The sequence below is a fragment of the Petromyzon marinus genome, chromosome 21 (genome assembly GCF_048934315.1).
Source record: "Petromyzon marinus isolate PM22_M1 ecotype Great Lakes invasive population chromosome 21, UKy_Petmar_22M1.pri1.0, whole genome shotgun sequence".
NCBI lineage: Eukaryota > Metazoa > Chordata > Hyperoartia > Petromyzontiformes > Petromyzontidae > Petromyzon > Petromyzon marinus.
In genome coordinates this window covers 1,243,360-1,264,425 of record NC_133687.1, presented here as the reverse complement: position 1 = coordinate 1,264,425, position 21,066 = coordinate 1,243,360, and the positions used below count along the sequence as shown (strand labels likewise).

At 46.7% G+C, this 21,066-nt stretch overlaps 1 protein-coding gene and 1 long non-coding RNA gene across 2 annotated transcripts in view; one reads left to right on the top strand and one right to left on the bottom strand.

Moving 5' to 3' along the window:
- The window catches only part of LOC116944679 (uncharacterized), a 45,041-nt gene extending 26,661 nt beyond the window's left edge, over positions 1-18,380 (bottom strand). The window contains exons 1-2 of the long non-coding RNA XR_012942486.1: positions 17,945-18,380; positions 16,835-16,962 (exon numbers count right to left, since the gene is read on the bottom strand). This is a non-coding gene — a long non-coding RNA (uncharacterized LOC116944679). The remainder of the gene's footprint in view (positions 1-16,834; positions 16,963-17,944) is intronic.
- Positions 500-2,752, top strand: LOC116944678 (trace amine-associated receptor 365-like). The gene has a single exon (XM_032958444.2). The coding sequence runs from the start codon at positions 613-615 to the stop codon at positions 1,678-1,680; it is 1,068 nt and encodes a 355-aa protein (XP_032814335.1). The 5' UTR covers positions 500-612; the 3' UTR covers positions 1,681-2,752.
- Positions 18,381-21,066: the final 2,686 nt, after the last annotated feature.

Sequence of the window (21,066 nt, the reverse complement as noted above, 5' to 3'; positions counted from 1 at the left end):
GTGAGAATCAATTTACATGCACAACGCTATATCCAACTAAATATTATTATTCATGCAGTTTTTCAGGAACTCGTGGTATTGCACAATGTTTAAGGCTATAAGACAGAAATAGATAGACAGGAGAAAATACAAATACAGGGAGACGGATGTGAACAGAGTCTTGTCAGTTTATTGACAAAACCCATATCAACTGTAGTACTTAGCGTTAAATTAGAATTTGTCTGAATAGGCCACAGAATATGAAGGAGGTTGCTGAGAGGATATATATCGCTGAGTTTTGATTGCTGTCCCCTCGAATGGTTGCAGGATTTTCCCCAGGCACTCCGATTTCCTCCTACACGTGGACACACCAACTGCTCAAGGACAGGAAGTGGCCAAACATCTTAGAAGATGCTTTTCATTTTCCCAAAATTGTAAGAATCAGAGATGGTCAGGAGCTATAAGATTTCTGTGCCCCAGACACTGATGCTGGGTGAATGACTGTGCTAGAGAGAGGCAAGACAAATGCATGCAAGGAACAGTGGACAAGTTGGCAAAAAAGCGACTGTGAAGGGAGCAGAAGGCCCTTAACTGATTGAGACGCTGGGCACTGAAAAGTTCGAAGGTGGCACCATGAACTCCAGCCTGGCTCTGGGACTCATGGATGGGGATCCTGACCGCAATGCCTCCAACGTGGAGCCACTGATCTGTCTGATCCGGGATTCCGGCCTCCGCTGCCGCCCAGCTCGAATGTCCGCGCGTATCGCCAACATCATCTTCATCGTCATGATTGTTACCACGGTGTTGAACGTCCTGGGAAACATGACCATCATCATGGCCATTTCCTACTTCAGGCAGCTGCAGGTGCTGCCCAACACCTTCACTTTTTCCCTGGCGGTGGCCGACATCATGGTGGGCGTGGTGGTGATGCCCTTCTACACGACGCAGGGCGTCTACGACTGCTGGTTCTACGGCCAATTATTCTGCAAGGTCCACCACTTCCTTGATGCCTTCATGTGCACCGCCTCCACCTGGCACCTCTGCTGCATCGCCTACGAGCGATACCTGGCCATTTGCGACCCGATGCACTATAGGGAGCGCTTCACCTGGAAGACATCAGCCCTCCTTCTTGCCACCGCATGGCTCGGGTCGGTGTTCTACGTGGTGCCCGTGATGCTAGGATGGATTGTCATTGGCATCGAGGACATGATGGCAAGCCGCACCTGTCCGAACAACTGCATCTTCTACATGAACAAGGCATTCTCGAGCTGTGGTGCCTTCTTCACCTTCATGGTGCCTATGACGGTAATGACCCTTGCCTACGCGAAGATTTACCGCGTGGCACGCAAGCAGGCCCGCTCCATCAGCATCCAGCAGAAAGGGAGCCAGGGCAAGTCGGGCTTCAACAAACAGCAGTGGGCAGCCATGAAACGAGAGCACAACGCTACCAAGACCGTGTCCATCATTCTGGGCGTCTTCATTTTCTGCTATGCGCCATTTTTTTACACCATCGTCAAAGATCCCTGGATCGATTTTAGAACAAATTCCTTCACTTGGGACATGGTGAACTGGTTCGGGCACGTTAACTCAGCCATCAACCCTTACCTATACGGGGGCTTCAACCGCGCGTTTCGCAACGCCATCCGCATCATGTTTAGCCGCAAGTTTTGGCAGCCTGGGAGCCGCTCAGCCGAGCTGTGAGGGTCCAATGAGGTCCTAAATTTGATTTCTAGGTGTTAATTTAACATTAAATCGAGTTTATGTGTGTAATGTGTTTGATGGTTTCTCAGTCCCATCACTAGTTATTGAACAGGGTGGGGGGGGGGGGGGGAGAACACGTGCTCCCTAAACCTTGGTTCACACTACCTGCCAGATTTGTTGCGCGTGGATACATTATGGATGGACGAGGCAAAAGAGGTCTCTTGTGATTTTGGTTGCTTTACTCCCATACTACTGTAGCGGACACTCTCCTCACAAACATGCTGAGACAGATCAGGGTTCCAGTCCGTTTATTTCACCTCTGAACCACACAGCTCCCTCCTTCATCCATAGTTTTCTCCTCACGTCCCATCTTCGGATGTGCTTTCTTATCCCCACAGTTCCCTCTCCCATTCCTCCCCCCCAACCTCATCCCTGTCACCTAATTTCCAGCTGCCAATCACATTGTCACATCTTGGACCATGTGTCCTCATCTCCTGCCACCAATCACAGATCATCATACTGCGGGGTTACTCCTGGTCAGGTAAGTGCAGGGATTGATATCAGCGTGTAGGGGATAGAGAATGATGATGTTGTGGGGACTGTTACGGAGGACTGTTGCAATACGTAAACCATTCGTTTGAAGGGAATTTGCCAAACTTCTCAATGCAGGATCTGCTGGAAGTCTTGACACAGTGAATCTTTCATGGATGATTGATGGCCTAATAGTTAAAATGTGTGAGTGGTCTATGTTGTTGCAGTTGGATTACTATCAAAGTAAAATGGGCTGAGGAAAGTCTTTTATTTTCATGTGGTCAAGGGTAGTCGGCCATTTAAAGTTTTAAAGTCAAACATTTAACATGGAGACAATAATTAGCACACACTATAGTGAATAGGGCTCATTCTGGCTTTCAATTTTAACAAACACGATTAAAGACATCACCACGTCAAATCGTGTGATAATACAGCTGATGCCAAAGACTTGAGTGCTCGCTATGATTATTGTGATCTGTGGTTTTCGGCTGTCGTGTAAAATAAGGAAGAGTACGTGTTCAGTTTTCTTGCAAACCAACTGCTGGACAAAAAGTCTGCCCACACCGTGCAGGTCGAAACGGTTATTTTACCGGACGTTATGTTGGTCAGCCTGGTGAGTGAAGCAGGGAGCATAGATGTAGAAGCATAGTACAATACAAATAAAATATTGGATTTTTATGCACTGCTCTCTACCGACCACAGCATAGTCTGCTGTAGCAGCCTTTGACCACCTGGCATGCACAGTGATCGCCCTTTCAGGTGAAATCCAGTCTTAAAATCTGCTTAGCTTCTGCGATCATCTGACGAGATCGGATGCATATCAGGTAATTTTATGTCAATTAGTCGCAAGCCCCGAGAGGAGGCATAGCGGTTCTCAATACTGGACATCGCCTGATGATGCCATTCTCATGCGCCAGATACGCCAAGTGTAGGCTGAGATTACGATGTCTGAAATCGGCCCCAACCGTGTGCATCCAGGTCTACCTCGGCCTGTCCCTGGGTAGCGTCCAATCTCGAGCAAGGCCATCGATAATTGCACAGTTCTGACAACTTGTCAGCAGGGGCAATGTGTCTGCAAGAGTTGCAGCCTCCTTGTTCGAAGTCAGACACCGGGTGACATTCTGCTCGATGAAGGACTTCAGCATTTGTTATATGCTCACTGAAGTGAAATTCAAGTATCCATTGCAAGGACCACTGGCGAAAGGCGTCCAGTTGTTTAAGGATGCACAGTCATCGACCATGTTTCCCTGCCATACAGAACCCATATAGACACGTTTAAATGGCAAGGAAACTTGTAGTCAGCCTATATAGGCCTACAATAAAGTGGTACACAATTATCTTTCTAAATAGTTAATGTGCGACTGTGTATAATTATTTTAGATTTCATAGTTTAATGGAAATTGAATAGTTCCTAAAATTACACGTAATGACGTCAAACAGACCAATGACGACAATGCATTAATTTGCTCAAAACAGCTTTTTATATATATAGATAACTGCAGAGTAGCAGCAACAGCTACGACACCATCAGGAAACAAAGTAGCCAAATTCCGAAACAACGAAGAGGCTGAGAATGGTGCATGAAGAGATTACAGTAGGGACATAGCATGTGAGAACTTCTTTCACACCGTACGTAACCAACCCAGCTAATCAGAGGAAATGGAAAGATACAAGCACAGCATGGAAGGACTGGCAGAAATTAGATCGACAGGAACGGGGGAGATAAATGGAAGTGAAGTGATCTGGTAAAGGGAAGATACAGTGCACACAAGAGGAGCAAGGTTCTTGTTGAGCGCAAAAGCCAAAGCATAATTATTGTGATATAGACTGGTTAGTCAAAAAGTAATTGGAGTGAGATTTAATGGGCAACCCCTAAATGTCATCCAAATACTGTATATGCGCCAACATCAGATAGCGCAGAAGAGGATAATGAAGAATTCTATGGAATGCTGGAAAGCATGTTACAGGAACTGCCTAGGAAAGATATTAAGATAATTGTGGGAGACTGGAATGCAAAAATTTGGAAGGATAACACTGGATAGGAATGCATCATGCAAATGTATGGATACGGGGAAAGAAATGAAAGAGGCAAGAAACTGCTCGAATTTTCTTTAAAACATGACATGCTCATATGTAATACTAAGGTTCAAACAAAAAAAACTGCAGAAAATGGACATGGAGGGCACGGGATGGAAAACGTATGAATATTATAGATCTGGTAATGATCAACAGACGCTGGAAAACATCAGTTCGACTATGCAGACCATTCCGAGGAGCTAATGTGTCATCGGACCACAGCTTGATACTATGTAACCTGCGACTAAAATGTATATCGAGAACGCAAATTGAGAAGAGGCACAATAGAGGCACTTGAGAACAAGGAGACAAGGAGAAATATGAAGAAATATCGAGTGGAATCAGGGGGGGGGGAATATAAAATATCTCAGCATAGACAGCAAGGCATTATCATTAAAGAAGGTAGTGGAGCAAGCAGTAGAAGCAGCGAGAGCCTGAGTAGTAAGCCCCAAAAGCACATGGATAACTAAGATAACCTTGAAACTAGCCTAGGAAAAGAGATAAATAAGGCTCAAAATAAAGAAATCGGATGAGATGGCGACGAAGTATAAGCAGGAATGGCTAGAAATGCAATGTAGTGACATTGAATACTATGCTGGAAAACAAGACCAGGGAAGTGTACAGACTAGTGAAGAGCACAAATAGGAAGTGGCAACCAAGGCAAACAGCGATAAAAAGCAAGGACGGTAAGATCTTGATGGACAAAGAAGAAGCAAAAAACACATTGACGAAGTATTGCAGCAATTTGTATTGGGATATTTATCAAAAGAAGACAGAGCTGTCAGTGACGTGTGGTGAGGTCAATGGCTGGGGAGGCACTGGCTAAGACACGCCCCCCTCAGTGAGGCAGATGTGATAGCTGCCTCCCCTGGTGCTTTTTCATTACAGTTTCATGACCAGACCAGCGAACCGAAATATATTTTTACACATACGTGAAATAAGTTACCTGGACTATGGAAGGCGAGGACATATAATGAAGAGGTCTACAAACATTACATACAGAGATAGTAACAGGCAAGCGCTTATTGCCCGTGCTCCATCCAGTTTCTGAGGGGTTGCACAATCAAAGGGGAGGCTGAGCTCGTTACTGCCTTACCTCTCGTCTCTCCCTGTATTTGCAGTGGAGCTCCTCAAATGTGGCGATTTTGACTATAAAAATGATTGGAATCATACAGAAATTACATTTATAACACAGATCAGTGGTATTTTTTTTCGTAACAGCTATTTTCATTGGAGTATGACAGATAAAGCTCTGCCTTCCTTGCCACCCCTGACCGCACGTGACTGCGAGCTACTGGATGATCTAGAAACGATATCCCCATCACCGAGGGATTATGAAAATGATAGCATCTTCTTTAAAAAGTAGAAAAGGCAATAAAAAACATCTGAAGAAAAACAACAAAAGTCCAGGAGTAGTAATAAAAGCTAGATGGAAGGAACTTATAAAATAAATCCATGAGCTATGTAAGCAAGTATGGAGAGAAGGGAAAATACAGGAGGAGTGGATAAAATCCACACTCGTGACGATACTCAAGAAAGGAGATCTCTCCAATTTTAAAAATTATAAAACTATCGCACGTATGGACTCCATGGGGAAGATACTAATGATAGTACTATTAAATCGATTAAAAACACAGGTTGAGGATTTTTGGTGGATGAACAGGCAGGGTTTTGGAAAGTTAGGAACACAGTACAGCAAATCTTGATGTTAAGGCTTATAGCAGAGAAAAAATAGGCTGGTTTACAACCGTTTCATAGATTTCCAGGAAAAAGATTCAACTACGCAATATATAACGTGGGACACATTAACATTATACGGAGTAGGGAAAAGACTGCCAGATTTTGCAGGATATAGGTGAAAGGTCAACGTCAGCAGTAAAGGTTAGCCAGGAAATAGGAGACGGGTTCCCAACAACAATAAGTATGAGATGGGGAGATTCACTTTCACCGAACAACTTCGTCACATACTTGGAAAGAGTGATGGATGCCATTCAGGAATATGTGAAAATTGAAATAATACATAACCTGAGATTCACGGACAACATAGATCTCATGGAAGAAAGTTGCATAATACTGCAGGAAAGTGTTCATATGCTGAATAATGGAAAAGACAAAGGCGATGGTGTTCGGAATGGAGAACATTGAGAAATAAGTAATACTAGAAAGCAGCAATATTGTGAATGTAAATGAATTGTTATACTTGGGAAGTCTACTGACATGGGACAACAACTGTACTAAAGACACAAAGATGAGGATCGCAAAGGCCAAAGGAGTAATGGCAGGATTCAATAACTGGAGAAGTAAGCAAATCAGCCACAAGACCAAACTGAACTTCTTAAGAACATGCGTGTCGTCTTATCTGAACCAACAGAGTAATTTAAATAGAAGAGGGTGCACATAGAAGAAGACCTGATGATGAGAGCTTTGGCAAAGATTGACTACAGCTCCCCGCCTAGTTGCCTTCCAGATGTTGTGGCTCCTGAACGCGTGAGATTTAATTTACATGCATAACGCTATATCCGACTAAATATTATGCATGCCGTTCTCCAAGAACTGGAGGTTTTGCATAATGCTGAGCCTGAGGGTTGTTTTATACATACTGCATGTTGACTGTGTGTTGTTGTAACAGACCAAGTGAGAAATATTTTATGAACACCTTCAGTGATGACCAACCCCAATGCTGGATGAACATCTCCCCAAACAGTGCCATACCTCGTGGTCCTACAATGTGAGATGCATCTATCTCATGCACACAAGCTAATATCATCGATCCATCTCCCTCGATGGACGTCCTCTCAGGCGCATTCCCTCCTTTGGCTGACTCATTATTCTCGACTACAGGCAAACCTTCAGCGTCATGTCCTGCCAAAGCCCACTTCCTCTCCTTTAACGATGTGACGCATTTTAATGGTATGTGTCCCATGGTCCATGTGTTAATCTTTCTACTGTTTATTGTAATCGCTAAGAGTATACAACTCAAAGCTTCTCAACCTTAGTCCTACGTTCATTGGAGGTGTTCACGTTTCACGTGAATCGCGGATGTCAGAAATCATTGGGGGGCGTGGCTGCGCACATTGTAAAGCTAAGCAGATGTGGCTATTGGCCAGATAAGACTCGGAATGGGCGTGGCCTCACCGTATATAAGGCGCTGTAATACGATACAATCGTACACCCGACGAAATCACCGATCAGAGATTTGCCCATATATGGAAGTAAGTGGGCGTGGTGTCTTTTTGCCCATGTATGGTCTTGTGAATCGTGGCTAATTTTATAGATTCCACTCTGTCGATCCGGCTCCCAGCTCAAAGTCGATCGGGCAGCCGTCTTGAAAATAAAGATTTTATCTTAAATTTAATTCCATGGTTCACAGATGCAAAACAACGGTATTGATGTCCGATATTTATGTAACTTTTAAAGTAGTTTGTTCATATAGTCGATTAAAGTGCTCTTTAAAACGTCCTTTTTATACATAGAAATCATTGTTGTGCTAGTTTTTTTTTTATCATAGCCGCGATTCAACGTATTCTGGTTGTAATACGCGGTTCACGGATATAAAACAACGGCATTGATATCCGAAGTGTAGGTACATTTTGTTATAGTAGTTTATTCATATAGTTGATTAGTGCTGTATTAAATCGCTGTGCAAAAATGCCATTTTTATACTTAGAAATCAATGTTATGCTAATAAAAATGTTATCATAGCCGCGATTCAGTGTATTCCGATGGCCTACCGAACTTCATCTTAAACTTGACTCTGTGAGTGTCCGATCTTGTATTAAACTTCGTGAAGTGAATTCATACAAGACCATTGTATTCCGATGTCATTCATATTTAATTTAATTCTGTGTCAGATGTGTTAAACTTCATTCAGTGAGTACATACAAAAGCTTGTATCCTGATGTCCGATTTTATCATAGCGATTCAGTGTATTCTGATGTCCTTCATTTTTAACTTGACTCTGTGAGTGTCCGATGTTATATTTAACTTCATTCAGTGAGTACATGCAAGACCATTATATTCTGATGTCCTACTTCATCTTTAACTTGTTTCTGATTGTCAGATTTTGTATTAAACTTCATTCAGTGAGTGCAAACAATGACACACAAAAAGGGAGACGTGATTAGCACCTCAAATGGTGCAACACACCCCAGAGAAAAAGAACCGCAAAGCCATATGCATAAAGTTGTAAAGTCAGAACTTCACGCCTATGGCCCGATGCAATCTTTACACACAGTCCACCGACCGATTCCATGTCTACACAGCACATCTGCTCCACTGAACTTCAGCTGGGAGGCCAGCACTCAAGCTTCAGCTGGCAGTAGTCTTGGTGAGGATAGAGGCCTGAGCTGGGTCCTCACTCCTGCCCGCTCCCTCCGGTCCCTACAAGACGCCGCTCTATGCATTGCCTCTGGCTGCTGTGGCTACCCGGTCTCTTTTTAAAATCTTTTGAGTTACAGGTGAGTGGTGGAAAATGTGGTGGTAATGGGACCAGGATTGGTTTCAACACCCCACCTAATAAACAGTTTAATCAGTAAAAGAGTGCTGGAGAGATACATATCTACAATATTCTATGGTTCTTTCGGTAAAGTCACGTAGATAGAAAGGTGGAGACCTATTAAACAAAAAATATTGTAGAATAGTGTAGACTGGATGAAAATAATTAATATGGGAGGTGACATTGATAAACTGCTTTTTGTGTTTAGTTTGGGGTGGTTCTGTGAACTTGGCGATGTCGTGATGAAGAGCAGCAGCCCCACGTGTTTTGTCAAAGGCCACTGGTGTCAGTGGTGGCCGTGAGTGGAGCCCAGTGCATTCACCAGCATGGTGAAGTGTGGCTAATCAGCCAGCAGTGGATTGATGATGGCTGTTGCTGATGTGTAGTGCTTCAATAAAGACATACACACTACGTGAGTTTAGGCGAGTCTTTTATTAACACTTCCCTTACGGGACGGGTTCTATAATTGGTGTAAACGTAACTACCCCTATGTAACACTGTGTAACACTATGTAAACCCCTTACACACGAGTCTATTGAATATCCCAACCCGACCCAACGAGTGTTACCCACAATGACGACCCTTTTCCCGCAGGGGTGGGGAACCTTTTTTCTGCCAAGGGTCATTTGGATATTTATAACATCATTCGCGGGCCATACAAAATTATCAACTTAAAAATTAGCCTGTTATATTCGGTCAAACATTTAATTAACTCACCCCTAATGCGATGGCTGGAACTGCTTCTCTTTGGTGAGGCATGTGATGTTAGCTGGTATTGATGATGTTGCTACTCGCAACTGCTTTTCCAGGTTTGCTCCTAGATTGATTGAATTTCGAGTCCCGTCTTCGGTTGCCTTGGCAGGGCCAGACCAAATGATTTCGCGGGCCTTATACGGCCCGTGGGCCGGACGTTCCCCACCCCTGCTTTACCGTATGCACGCTGCCCTTTTATCCTCCGAGCGGGGCCTTCCCCCCGCTCTCTAGCTACATCCTCCTTCTGGCACCCCCCAGCAGGCTCGCTCCCTTGATTACCCGAATGACGGGATGTACTGGCATTACAGATGTATTACTCTTATTTCGTATGGATGATGTAGATACAGAGCAACAACTACAATTTCACATTCAGGTGGTCAAGCCAGACAACTGCGTAAATAGCAGCTGATTGTATCGCTGTGATGTTTCCTTCGTATTTGTGGATCGGGCATTGCTTCATCATATGTTGCACGGTCCTGTTTTGGATGACCAAAGTCGCACAATGGAGAGTTTTTAATTGTACATATTTTGTGCATCAGGTATCCGCATCTGGCATGGTTTGTGCAGTGGATGCGAATTAGGGTGGACCATGAGCTTCGTGGAAGATCAAACCCATTAATCTTCTGCGTTGGGTCTCACAAGGTGTTTGTCAGTTCTTTTGAACTGTCTCCACGCCTTCGCTGTCTTCATGTCATCGCTACTTGGTGTTATCTGAGCCCAAGTATCTGTGTGGTACCCTAGCCCAAGTATCTGTATATTATACTTGCCAAGTATCTGTATATTATACTAGCCAAGTATCTGCATGTTACTCCTAGCCCAAGTATCCATAGGACACGAGATCGAGTTACCTGCATGAAGTGCCTTAATAAATAAATGAAGACTACAGAAGTTGTCTGAGCGGCGCTACAACTGATGTCAAAAGAAGTCAAGATACTCAAGAAAAAATAACCCACCTACTGTGACCTCGGACGAGGACAGCCCTCCCCAGGCAGCCCCGGGAACAGGGGCCCCGGTGTACGAGCCCCTGGGTGCTGTGGGAGCGACGGCGGGGGCGTAGGAGGGGGCTGCGGGCCAGCAGTCTCGTGCCGCGGAGGGGTGGCGAGAAGTGGCGAGGAGGCTGGACCTGCTGCTACTGGGCATGACGGTGGCGCAAGCAGGAGCCGCGGAGACCATGTGATGCGGACGACGGCCACCATCGGACACGCGGCCGAGGCCAGGCAATCACCGGCCGCCACCTTCCAAGCAGCGAAGCCCGCGCAGTTGCCAGCCACCACCTTCCACGCGACAGAGCCCGCGCAGTTACCGGTCGCCATCTATGCGGCAGAGCCTGCGTGAGCGGGGGCGGCCATTGCCCACGCGCCAGAGACCGCGTGGGCAATGGCCGACTCAAGGGGCCGCGGCTTCGGCTCCGTCCCCGACGGCGCAGGGAGGAGCAAAGGGCTGACCAAGGAAGCTGTCTCCCATCAGGAAGTTCGTGGCAGCAGGGGGCAGAAGACGAGGCCTTGCGGGCCCAACCCATGGCCCTCGATGAGGATGCTCTTGTGGCGTTCCGAGCCATCCCTCCGGAGAAGCGGGCCACTCTTCGCCAAATATATGGAGAGATGGCAGCTGTCTTCAATCCTCCATCCAATGTGCGGAGGAAGTTCCTGCAACGGAGGCGAGGGGAGGCCGAGACGCCCCTCGCTTACCGCAGTGCACTGATAGCGCTGGGGCAGGTAGTGTATCCGCGCATTGATCTAGCGGCGATTGACTCTCCAACGATGGATACGTTTTTGGGGCTGGCACAAGAGAAGGGGATTGTGCTGCCCGTCGTCGAACAGGAGACACAGACGTCCCTGTGGGTATCCAGATGCCTGCATGCCCACAGGGGCAGGTGAGGTCATGGGTGCGGTGCAACAGCAAGCAAAGTCAGACGGGACATGGACGGAGAAATTGTGTAGAGAAAACCCAGATGTCCCATGTGCAGCGGAATTAACTGCAGTCGTTGAGTGAGTTCTCTGACGTTTTCAGCCAAGGGAAATTTGATATTGGGCGCACTAACTTGTTGCAACACCACATCAATACGGGCGACGCAGCACCTATTCGGAAGGACTCATAACAGCTGAGTCCTGTTGAAAAAGAAACATGTACACCAGGCGGTGGGGGAAATGTTGGCCGCAGACGTAATTTCACCTTCAACCAGCCCCTGGGGAACCCCTGTGGTGTTGGTTAAGAAACAGGATGGCAGCTCAGTGGCAGAAGCTTACCCGCTGCCACGTATGGACGACTCCCTGGATGTGTTGGCCGGCGCTCTTTTTTTACTTTGGAACTACTGTCGGGATTTTGTCAAATTCCCTTAGATGAATCGTTCAAGACAAAAACGGCATTCCACATGCCCCAGGGACTATTCCAGTTTAATCGCCTTCCAATTGGATTGCATTCAGCCCTGGCCACTTTCCAACGCCTTATGGAATTGGTACTGGCAGGACTATGGTGGGACTCCTGTCTCATTTATTTAGAAGACATAATCTTTAGCCGCACATTCGACAAGCATTTGCAGTGGTTGCGGACTGTGTTCTCTCGGGTAAGGTCGGCAAACCTTAAATTAAAACCTGTTAAGTGCCATTTGTTACAGACCTCCGTGTGGTATTTGGGCCACATTGTCAGTGCAAAGAGTATCACGACGGATCCGGACAAGGCTGCGTGCGTGCACAATTGGCCAATCCCCAAGTCGGTGGGCAAGGTGCACAGTTTTGTTGGATTTGCATTGTACTACCGGAGGTTGGTTCCACAGTTTGCGACGATTGCAAAACCCTTACATGCCCTGACAGGGAAGAATCAGAAATTTAAATGGGGCCAAGAGGAGGAGGCCATGTTTGCTGCGTTGCACGATCGCCTTTCCAATGTGCCTCCTCTTGACTATCCAGACTTTTCCCTGCCATTCGTACTGGACACAGATTCTAGTGACATCGGCATAGGGGCTGTCCTGTCCCAGGCTAAAAATGGGGTGGAAAGGGTGATTGTATACGGGAGTCACGTCCTCTCATTTGCTGAACAGCGGTATTGTGTCACCTGCAGAGAATTGTTGGCCATGGTGTACTTTATCCAACAGTACAGGCCTTATCTCTATGGCAGAAATTTTCTTATCCGCACGGACCACGCGGCCCTCCAGTTCTCTTTGAGAGAGTTCGACCAGCCATCCGGCCAGCTCTCTCGATGGTTAGAAATACTCCAGGAATATTCCTTCTGAGTGGTTTGCCGCTGGGGTGTGAGGAACTGCAATGCCGATGCGTTATCGCGCTTGCTGTTAAATGATCGCTGTGCTTCTCGTCGGGTGTGGGCCGGTGTAGACTGCCTACGGGTGGGTCACCTGGGGTTGTAGCGGCCTTAGATGACCCGCCATCCACCGTGGCGGGTGCACATAGGGACATGTTGGGCATCACGCATGCAGAATGGGGAAAATTGCAGATTGAGGATGTCTCCCTCTTGAACTTGCAACGCCACACGGAATCTGACCACAAGAAACCCGGCCAAAAGGGGATCTCGCAGTTCGTCCTTTGGGAAGGGTTGTTAATGCAGTGGCAGGAGGTTTTAGCGCAGTTATGTCTTATGGTCCCCACCGGCCTGCGAGACAGGTTGATGCAGGCTGTGCATGCCGAGAAACTGATGCACCAGAAAACATTGCTTACGGTGCAAAGAGATTTATATTGGCCGGGGATGTCTAACGATGTCTTCCATTTCATAAAAGTTTGCACTGATTGTGCGTGCCGCAAGCCACCGGAGAAAGAATCTCAACCCCCCTTACAATCTATCACAGTGTCTCACGTTAACGAATTGGTTGCGCTGGACATCCTGGGGCCTTTCCCTTCAGGGCTTTTATGCAAACCCCTGTTGCCCGCAGAGGCGCGGAAACCCACTACAAGTGATGGACCGGCATCGAGGACCCAGTCTAAATGTTTTCGGTTTCACTGAACGTGTCTCCCATGCTTATAGCGGGGTGTTTTGTATGCGGTGTTCTGCCTTAATGTTCGTTGGTCGTCATGTATTTATTTTTACATGCAGTGTGCTGCCTTAACGTGCGTCGGTCGTCGGCTATTTTTTTTACATGCGGTGTTCCACCCTATTGTCGTTGGTTGTTTTTTGAGGACGGGGGTGATGTAGGGACAGTGCATGGGGGGAGACAGTGCGGGTGCAGGGACAGTGCATGGCCAAGTGGTCACGAGGGATCATTACAGGAGGGAACCATCGGGGAAGATCGGGGGCGTGGCCGGGGGCAGAGCGAGGCCACGCTGGGTAGAATATTAGGCAGCGGGCGAGGGAGCTCAGGGCTGCCGTGGGATCGGGGTCCACTGTCTCCACACCTTCGCTACTTGGTGTTACATGTGTTGCATTGTACCAATTCACATTGCCAATGGCACGTGCAAAACAGTTTCTTGAGTGGCCACATACCTACTATAATCACCCAGGAATGTCTTTAACGCTCGTGACATCACTCCACGTCGACCAGCCCCCCTCAACATTCATGAGCAGGTGACGTCCTCCAAATGGACACCCCCCGAACCCCTCCTCATTAATAATCATGAGTGAGTGACGTCCTCCAAATGGACCCCCCCCCCCCCATTATTATTATTATATACTATGAGCCAAGAATGCCTGTGTGCATCGCTCGTGACGTCACTCCACGTCGACCAGCCCCTCTCATTAATAATCATGAACAGGTTACATCCTCCACATGGACACCCCCTCATTAATAATCATGAGTGATGTCACTCCACATTGAGCACCCTCCCCCCTCATTAATAATCATGAGCAGGTGACGCAACTCCACATCGAACAGCCCCCCTAATTAATAATCACGATAAGGTGACGTCCTCCAAATGGACACCCCCCCACCCTCCATTCATAATAATTAGTGGCTGACGTCACTCCACATGGGTGCCTCCTCCCCCCTCCTCGGCGTCAACTTACAACCCTCCATACAAAGGCAGAACCCTCACGTCACGCGATCTCCGTAACGCTATTGAGACATAGAAGTAGAAGGGCATCATGATGAACAAGGGATTATAACCTTAAAATGGAATAGGTCTGTGTCACCGCACCATTACAAATTTCACATGAATGGATGCAATATGGCAAAAGGTGAGTTTAATGTTTATCCAATTCCTTTAAGTTTGTTTTTTTTGCAAGGGGTTGGAAAAAGGAGTGTCCACATAATTCCATGCATACTGGAGAAAGCTCTTGCAAAAGACGTTCAACATACAGCCTGTTCTCCTATAACGTGTGTTTTCATAACGCGAATAGGATATAACAGATTAACATATTAGGGAACAATTATTTTTTATAACGCGGATGCGCATTGGTTATAACGCGATTGAGTGAACATAACTACGTCGCGCGAGCGACTAACCTACAGTACTGTAGTCCTCAAGGCATTCAGACATGGCTAACTCAAATCAATCAGTCTGTATTTTATGATTTTATGTGCCAATATCGACCTCAATGAAGCAGGTATTAGTGCATATTACAACAGAACGGGGACAACACTGGAGTCCGATTAATTATCTGAGACTAGCTTTACTACCCGGCTTTGCCCGGGACTTGGATTCTTGTCTTGGATTAATACATGGCCTACGCGGAGGGTTTGTGGGGGGGGGGGGAATGTGTGACGTTAGCAGGCACACTGCGTAACGCTTCTGCTTGCAATGCAAAATATTACATGCATTATTGCGCCCCCCCCCCCCCCCAAAATACAAAAGTTTATTTTTATACTTTCTTGCATTGTGCACAGTCTGGAAGCTACCCACATGCCAAATTTCAAGTTTGTTGCATGTCGGGAAGTATGCTAAACATTTCGAACAGACACATTCACAAATTTCCCTTATATATAGATATAACATGTGGTTTACTATCTGTAGTGGCATCGGGGGATGTCACTAGATGTTGTGTGAAGCCGGCCTGAGGCACGACACACGCCGCTCACACCATCTACAGCACTGCAGTGGGAATGCAGTACCGGCCCTAGCGGGGGCCGGCTGAGATCGCCGATCAAGGATGGATGGCACAGCACTCAATGTGCAGTGCCAGCCTCTGGAGGTTAGGGGGCGAGAGTGCCAGGGACGGTGCAGGGGTACACGGGGCCATGGCAGTCCATGTGAACCCGGAGGCCTGGTGACCGGAGGTACCAGTCCGGGGGCCCCAAAGAGGGGGCTGGGGGACCACGGGACCAGAACCAGGTCCCTCTCGAATGCTCGAGAAGGGGGGCGTGCCTAGGGGCGGAGTAAGCCCCGCCATGGGCAATATAAGCCGGAGCCCTGAACAGGTCTGGCTGGCTGTTGCAAGAATGAAGACTGAAGCCATCATCTGGAGAAGACCTGCCCGACTACAAGACCCGGACCCCAGCTGGGGTCCAGTCCGAGATAGCCACCCCGTGTGAGCTAGGGATAGCTATCCCGGAGGAGATACCTCCCTAGGGTAGCTGGTGAAGGGGCAGATATACCCCTTCGTGGTTAGGGCTTTATTGTTAAATAAACGTGTTGCCTCTAAGAAGTCTCTGCCTCCCTGATTTGAACCACTACACATCCTTTCCACTGTAGACCAAGCTGGGACATGCTTCTCAGTCAGTCTAGGTAAATCAACACTGTGCAGTGTACTGTGACAAAGTACAACAGAATAAAACCAGATCTCAATACACATGAATACCTATTATTTAGCACAGTTTTCATTTATCAGATAGAAACCAAAGACTAAATAATCCACATAATTTTCCAGGTAAAACATTTGAATTAAAAACATCTAATTAAACTGGTAAATAGGTGTTGCAAACAACCCCCATAACTTACACGTAATGGGCAGGCCCTCATCCAGCAGTGGATTGACAATGGGCTGTAAAAACTGGCATGTTTACACACGCGTTGTATTGTACCAATTCATATTGCCGTTAACATGCAAAACCGTTTTGTGAGTGGCCTGAATTTATATTTTTTTATTCAATTCCTTTAAGTCTTTGCACTTGGTAGGAAACTTGAGTTCCAGCAGCACATTAGGAGTTGGTCCTTCATAACTATTTTTTGGTTTACACCTTGGCAGCATCCGCGACATGAATTAATCTACAGTATATCTCGCCAAACGGGTTTGGCGCGCAGAGAGACATTTATCTTGGAAGGTCAACCCACACCCCAGGTGTTGTACCTGTAAAAGAGGGTGCGGTTCGACATCACGCACTTGCATTCACAGTCAAGATGGTCAGAGCTTTGCGTCCCCATCCCCCCATCTACTCCCCTCCCCGTGTTCATAGAGCTTCTCACCTGAGCATCACCTTACCGAGGGGAACTTGCAGTTGACGCTGGAAGCCAGCAAGACCGCGCTGCTGAGATGGGGAGGAGGGAGGGAGCGCTCTGGGCACTGAGTCGAGTAGTAATGACGGATGAACTCCAACATCTTTGTACAGCCTGCCACCACCACATTTCAGTACACATATATTCCTCCCACCCAAACACAAATTACATTTTCCAGGTGGTAAACCCTATCTCAAGAGCACAACATTATCAAAAACATTTCCCGGATGAAATATCTCAATTATAAAATCATAGGAATTAAACTGAATGGCAAAGTATGGCCAAACAACTCCCATGACTCACACGTAACGGGGAGGTCTTCATCCAGCAGTAAATAATAGAAACACAAAGCGTGTTTGCACACGTTACATTGATAATACCATATAACCGTAATAGAGGTTGTTGGGTTAAAGCTGGGAGAGTGAGGTGAGAGTAGGCAGAGTGAGATAAGGGATGATAACGGAGAGTGTAGGAGAGCACAATGAGAGGGTAGAGGTAGAGTGAGAGAAGTAGAGTGAGATGAGAGGGGAGAGTGAGATGAGAGGGGAGAGTGAGATGAGAGGTAGGAGAGTGAGATGAGAGGGGAGAGTGAGATGACAGAGGAGAGGTAGAGTGATATGAGAGGTAAGAGAATGAGATGAGAGGTAGAGTGAGATGAGAGGGGAGAGGTAGAGTGATATGAGAGGTAGGAGAGTGAGATGAGAGGTAGAGTGATGAGAGGTAGGAGAGTGAGATGAGAAGGGAGAGGTAGAGTGAGGTTAAAGGTAGGAGAGTGAAATGTGAGGGGAGAGGTAGAGTGAGCTGAAAGGAGGCAGAGTGAGATGAGAGGGGTGTGCTGCGTCTGTAGAGTGAAACTTGTTAAAGTCCTCAACTCATCATTTCGCCTCCGAGTGGCTTTGCCGTCTCCTGCCTCATCACCACCAGCCGCTATGGTACACGGCCTTACCCGCATACCCATGTTTATTTAAAACCCTTTAACAGTTTAATCACTCGAGTGCAGCCATCGCCGCCTATATTAGCGCGTAAACTTCGTTTTAAGTTAATTTAGCTTAAAACACAGACCGATGTCTGCGGCCTGGCAGACATTGAGGCCTACCATTGGTACTGTCGCGGTGGCCGCGTTGCCTCGCAGCTCGCGCGGCCGAAGCCGCTAGTCGAGGTCGCCCTCGCCGTCTCGGGCCTGCGCATACGTGGAAGATTCTTTTGTCGTTTCGTTGAACGCTTTATTTGTTGCAAATTAGTTCAGTAAAATCGTCTCGCGTGCAAGTGATGATGTTTAAATTTTGGTTATTAGACTGCACACAGATGGCCAGGGCGGTGAGACTTCAGCTACGGTCGCCGTTATGAAATCGCGTTCACTGTCAATCGCTTTATTGTGATTGTATTCGCATTCGCCAAATCCCATTGCCCAGCGTGGTGAAGTATGGCCAGCGTGGTGAACTATGACCAGCGTGGTGAAGTATGGCCAGCGTGGTGAAGTATGGCCAGCGTGGTGAACTATGACCAGCGTGAAGTATGACCAGCGTGGTGAAGTATGGCCAGCGTGGTGAAGTATGGCCAGCGTGAAGTATGACCAGCGTGGTGAAGTATGGCCAGCGTGGTGAAGTATGACCAGCGTGAAGTATGGCCAGCGTGGTGAAGTATGGCCAGCGTGGTGAAGTATGACCAGCGTGGTGAAGTATGACCAGCGTGGTGAAGTATGGCCAGCGTGGTGAAGTATGGCCAGCGTGGTGAAGTATGACCAGCGTGGTGAAGTATGACCAGCGTGGTGAAGTATGGCCAAACATCACCTGCGGCCCGCCCGCAGCAGCGTGGGGAGACCTCATCCAGCAGTGGATTGGCAAGTGCTGTAAATGTAGGCGATGTAGTGTCCATGAGCTCGTGAGTAACTTGGAAGCTCGCATCACCTGCTTACGCTATTAAAATGAATACGGTATTCGTATCTTATGTATACATCCTTGATTGGTCCATATTAGAGGTTTTTGTTTTGGGTTAATAATTGATACAGCCATTAAGTAAGGTTTGTCATGTAAACAAAACATGCCAATTCGTTACTAGTTCAGCACACCTGTGTGATGGAGAGTAAACCCACAACATTTACGATTCGAGTACGACGTTTCGCCGGTAATTACAACCAGCCTCGTCAAGCCTTGATAACGTTATATTTAAAAAAGCTAGTTTTTCAATGCACACGTTTTTATTTGCACTCCAAAGTAGAAAATACTGTACATTATTTTGACCCCAGACTTATTCAAATAGGATGTGATAATTAAAAGTGGGTGGTTCAAACTTGATTTGAAACTTTCGTGACTGCAGGAATTACTCTTTGGTTCTTTCGGTAAAGTCACGTAGAAAGAAGGTAAATTAAATAATCGAATACAACGTTTCGATTGCAACACAAGCAACCGTCATCAGGTAGAACTAAATTTGAGAGAGAGACAAACACAGACACACACAAGCAGAGAGAGAGACACTCAACATAGACACAGAGAGACCCAATGCCTCTGTGTCGAGGCCTTAAATAGAGAGAGAGGGGGGGGGCATAGAGAGGGGGAGGGGCAGAGAGAGAGGTGGGTCTGCTGAAGTAGCTGCTGGAGCAGATAAGTTAGCACGTCACTGAAAGACTCAACAAGACTGGAACATTTTAGAGAGAGTTGCGTGGAAATCCACCCCGAAGCGACCGAGGAAGAGAAAGAGCGAATGGACCTATGAGAGCCTGGTAAATTTTTGAAAGGGAAATAGGCAGTTTGAGAAATGAAATAGCATTTTTTTAATGTAATGCAATGCAACACAGAGAGTCGGCTTACACACGTTAACGCATAGTCTGGTTGATTACGATCTCCAAAGATTGCTAAATTAGAAGTTACAGTGAGGGAAAAAAGTAGTTGTAATCCTCAGGATATTTTGGGTTCGCCTTCCCATTAACCAGAGGCGAGGAGTGGTGGTCATGGTTACTTATGCCACCACTGAAGATAAACATACAGAGGGAAAAAAGTATTTGATCGCCTGCTGATTTTGTACGTTTGCCTACTGACAAAGAAATTATCAGTCTATAATTTTAATAGCTTTATTTGAACAGTGAGAGACAGAATAACAACAACAAAATTCAGATAAACGCATGTCAAAAATGTTATAATTTGATTTGCATTTTAATGAGGGAAATAAGTATTTGACCTCTCTGCAAAACATGACTTAGTACTTTGTGGCAAAACCCTTGTTGGCAATCACAGAGGTCAGACGTTTCTTGTAGTTGGCCACCAGGTTTGCACACATCTCAGGAGGGATTTTGTCCCACTCCTCTTTGCAGATCTTCTCCAAGTCATTAAGGTTTCGAGGCTGACGTTTGGCAACTCGAACCTTCAGCTCCCTCCACAGATTTTCTATGAGATTAAGGTCTGGAGACTGGCTAGGTCACTCCAGGACCTTAATGTGCTTCTTCTTGAGCCACTCCTTTGTTGCCTTGGCCGTGTGTTTTGGGTCATTGTCATGCTGAAATACCCATCCACGACCCATTTTCAATGCCCTGGCTGAGGGAAGGAGGTTTTCACCCAAGATTTGATGGTACATGGCCCCGTCCATTGTCCCTTTGATGCAGTGAAGTTGTCCTGTCCCCTTATCAGAAAAACACCCCCAAATCATAATGTTTCCACCTCCATGTTTGATGGTGGGGATGGTGTTCTTGGGGTCATAGGCAGCAATCCTCCTCCTCCAAACACGGCGAGTTGAGTTGATGCCAAAGAGCTCCATTTTGGTCTCATCTGACCACAACACTTTCACTCAGTTGTCCTCTGAATCATTCAGATGTTCATTGGCAAACTTCAGACGGGCATGTATGTGCTTTCTTGAGCAGGGGGACCCTGAGGGCGCTGGAGGATTTCAGTCCTTCACGGCGTAGTGTGTTACTAATTGTTTTATTGGTGACTATGGTCCCAGCTGCCTTGAGATCATTGACAAGATCCTCCCGTGTAGTTCTGGGCTGATTCCTCACCGTTCTCATGATCATTGCAACTCCCCGAGGTGAGATCTTGCATGGAGCCCCAGGCCGAGGGAAATTGATAGTTCTTTTGTGTTTCTTCCATTTGCGAATAATCACGCCAACTCTTGTCACCTTCTCACCAAGCTGCTTGGCAATGGTCTTCTAGCCCATTCCAGCCTTGTGTAGGTCTACAATCTTGTCCCTGAGGATAGTTTGGAATCTGATTGATTGATTGCTTCTGT

Bases quoted from the DNA above. Each gene is read 5' to 3' on its own strand.
- LOC116944678 (XM_032958444.2), top strand. From the start codon at position 613: ATGAACTCCAGCCTGGCTCTGGGACTCATGGATGGGGATCCTGACCGC.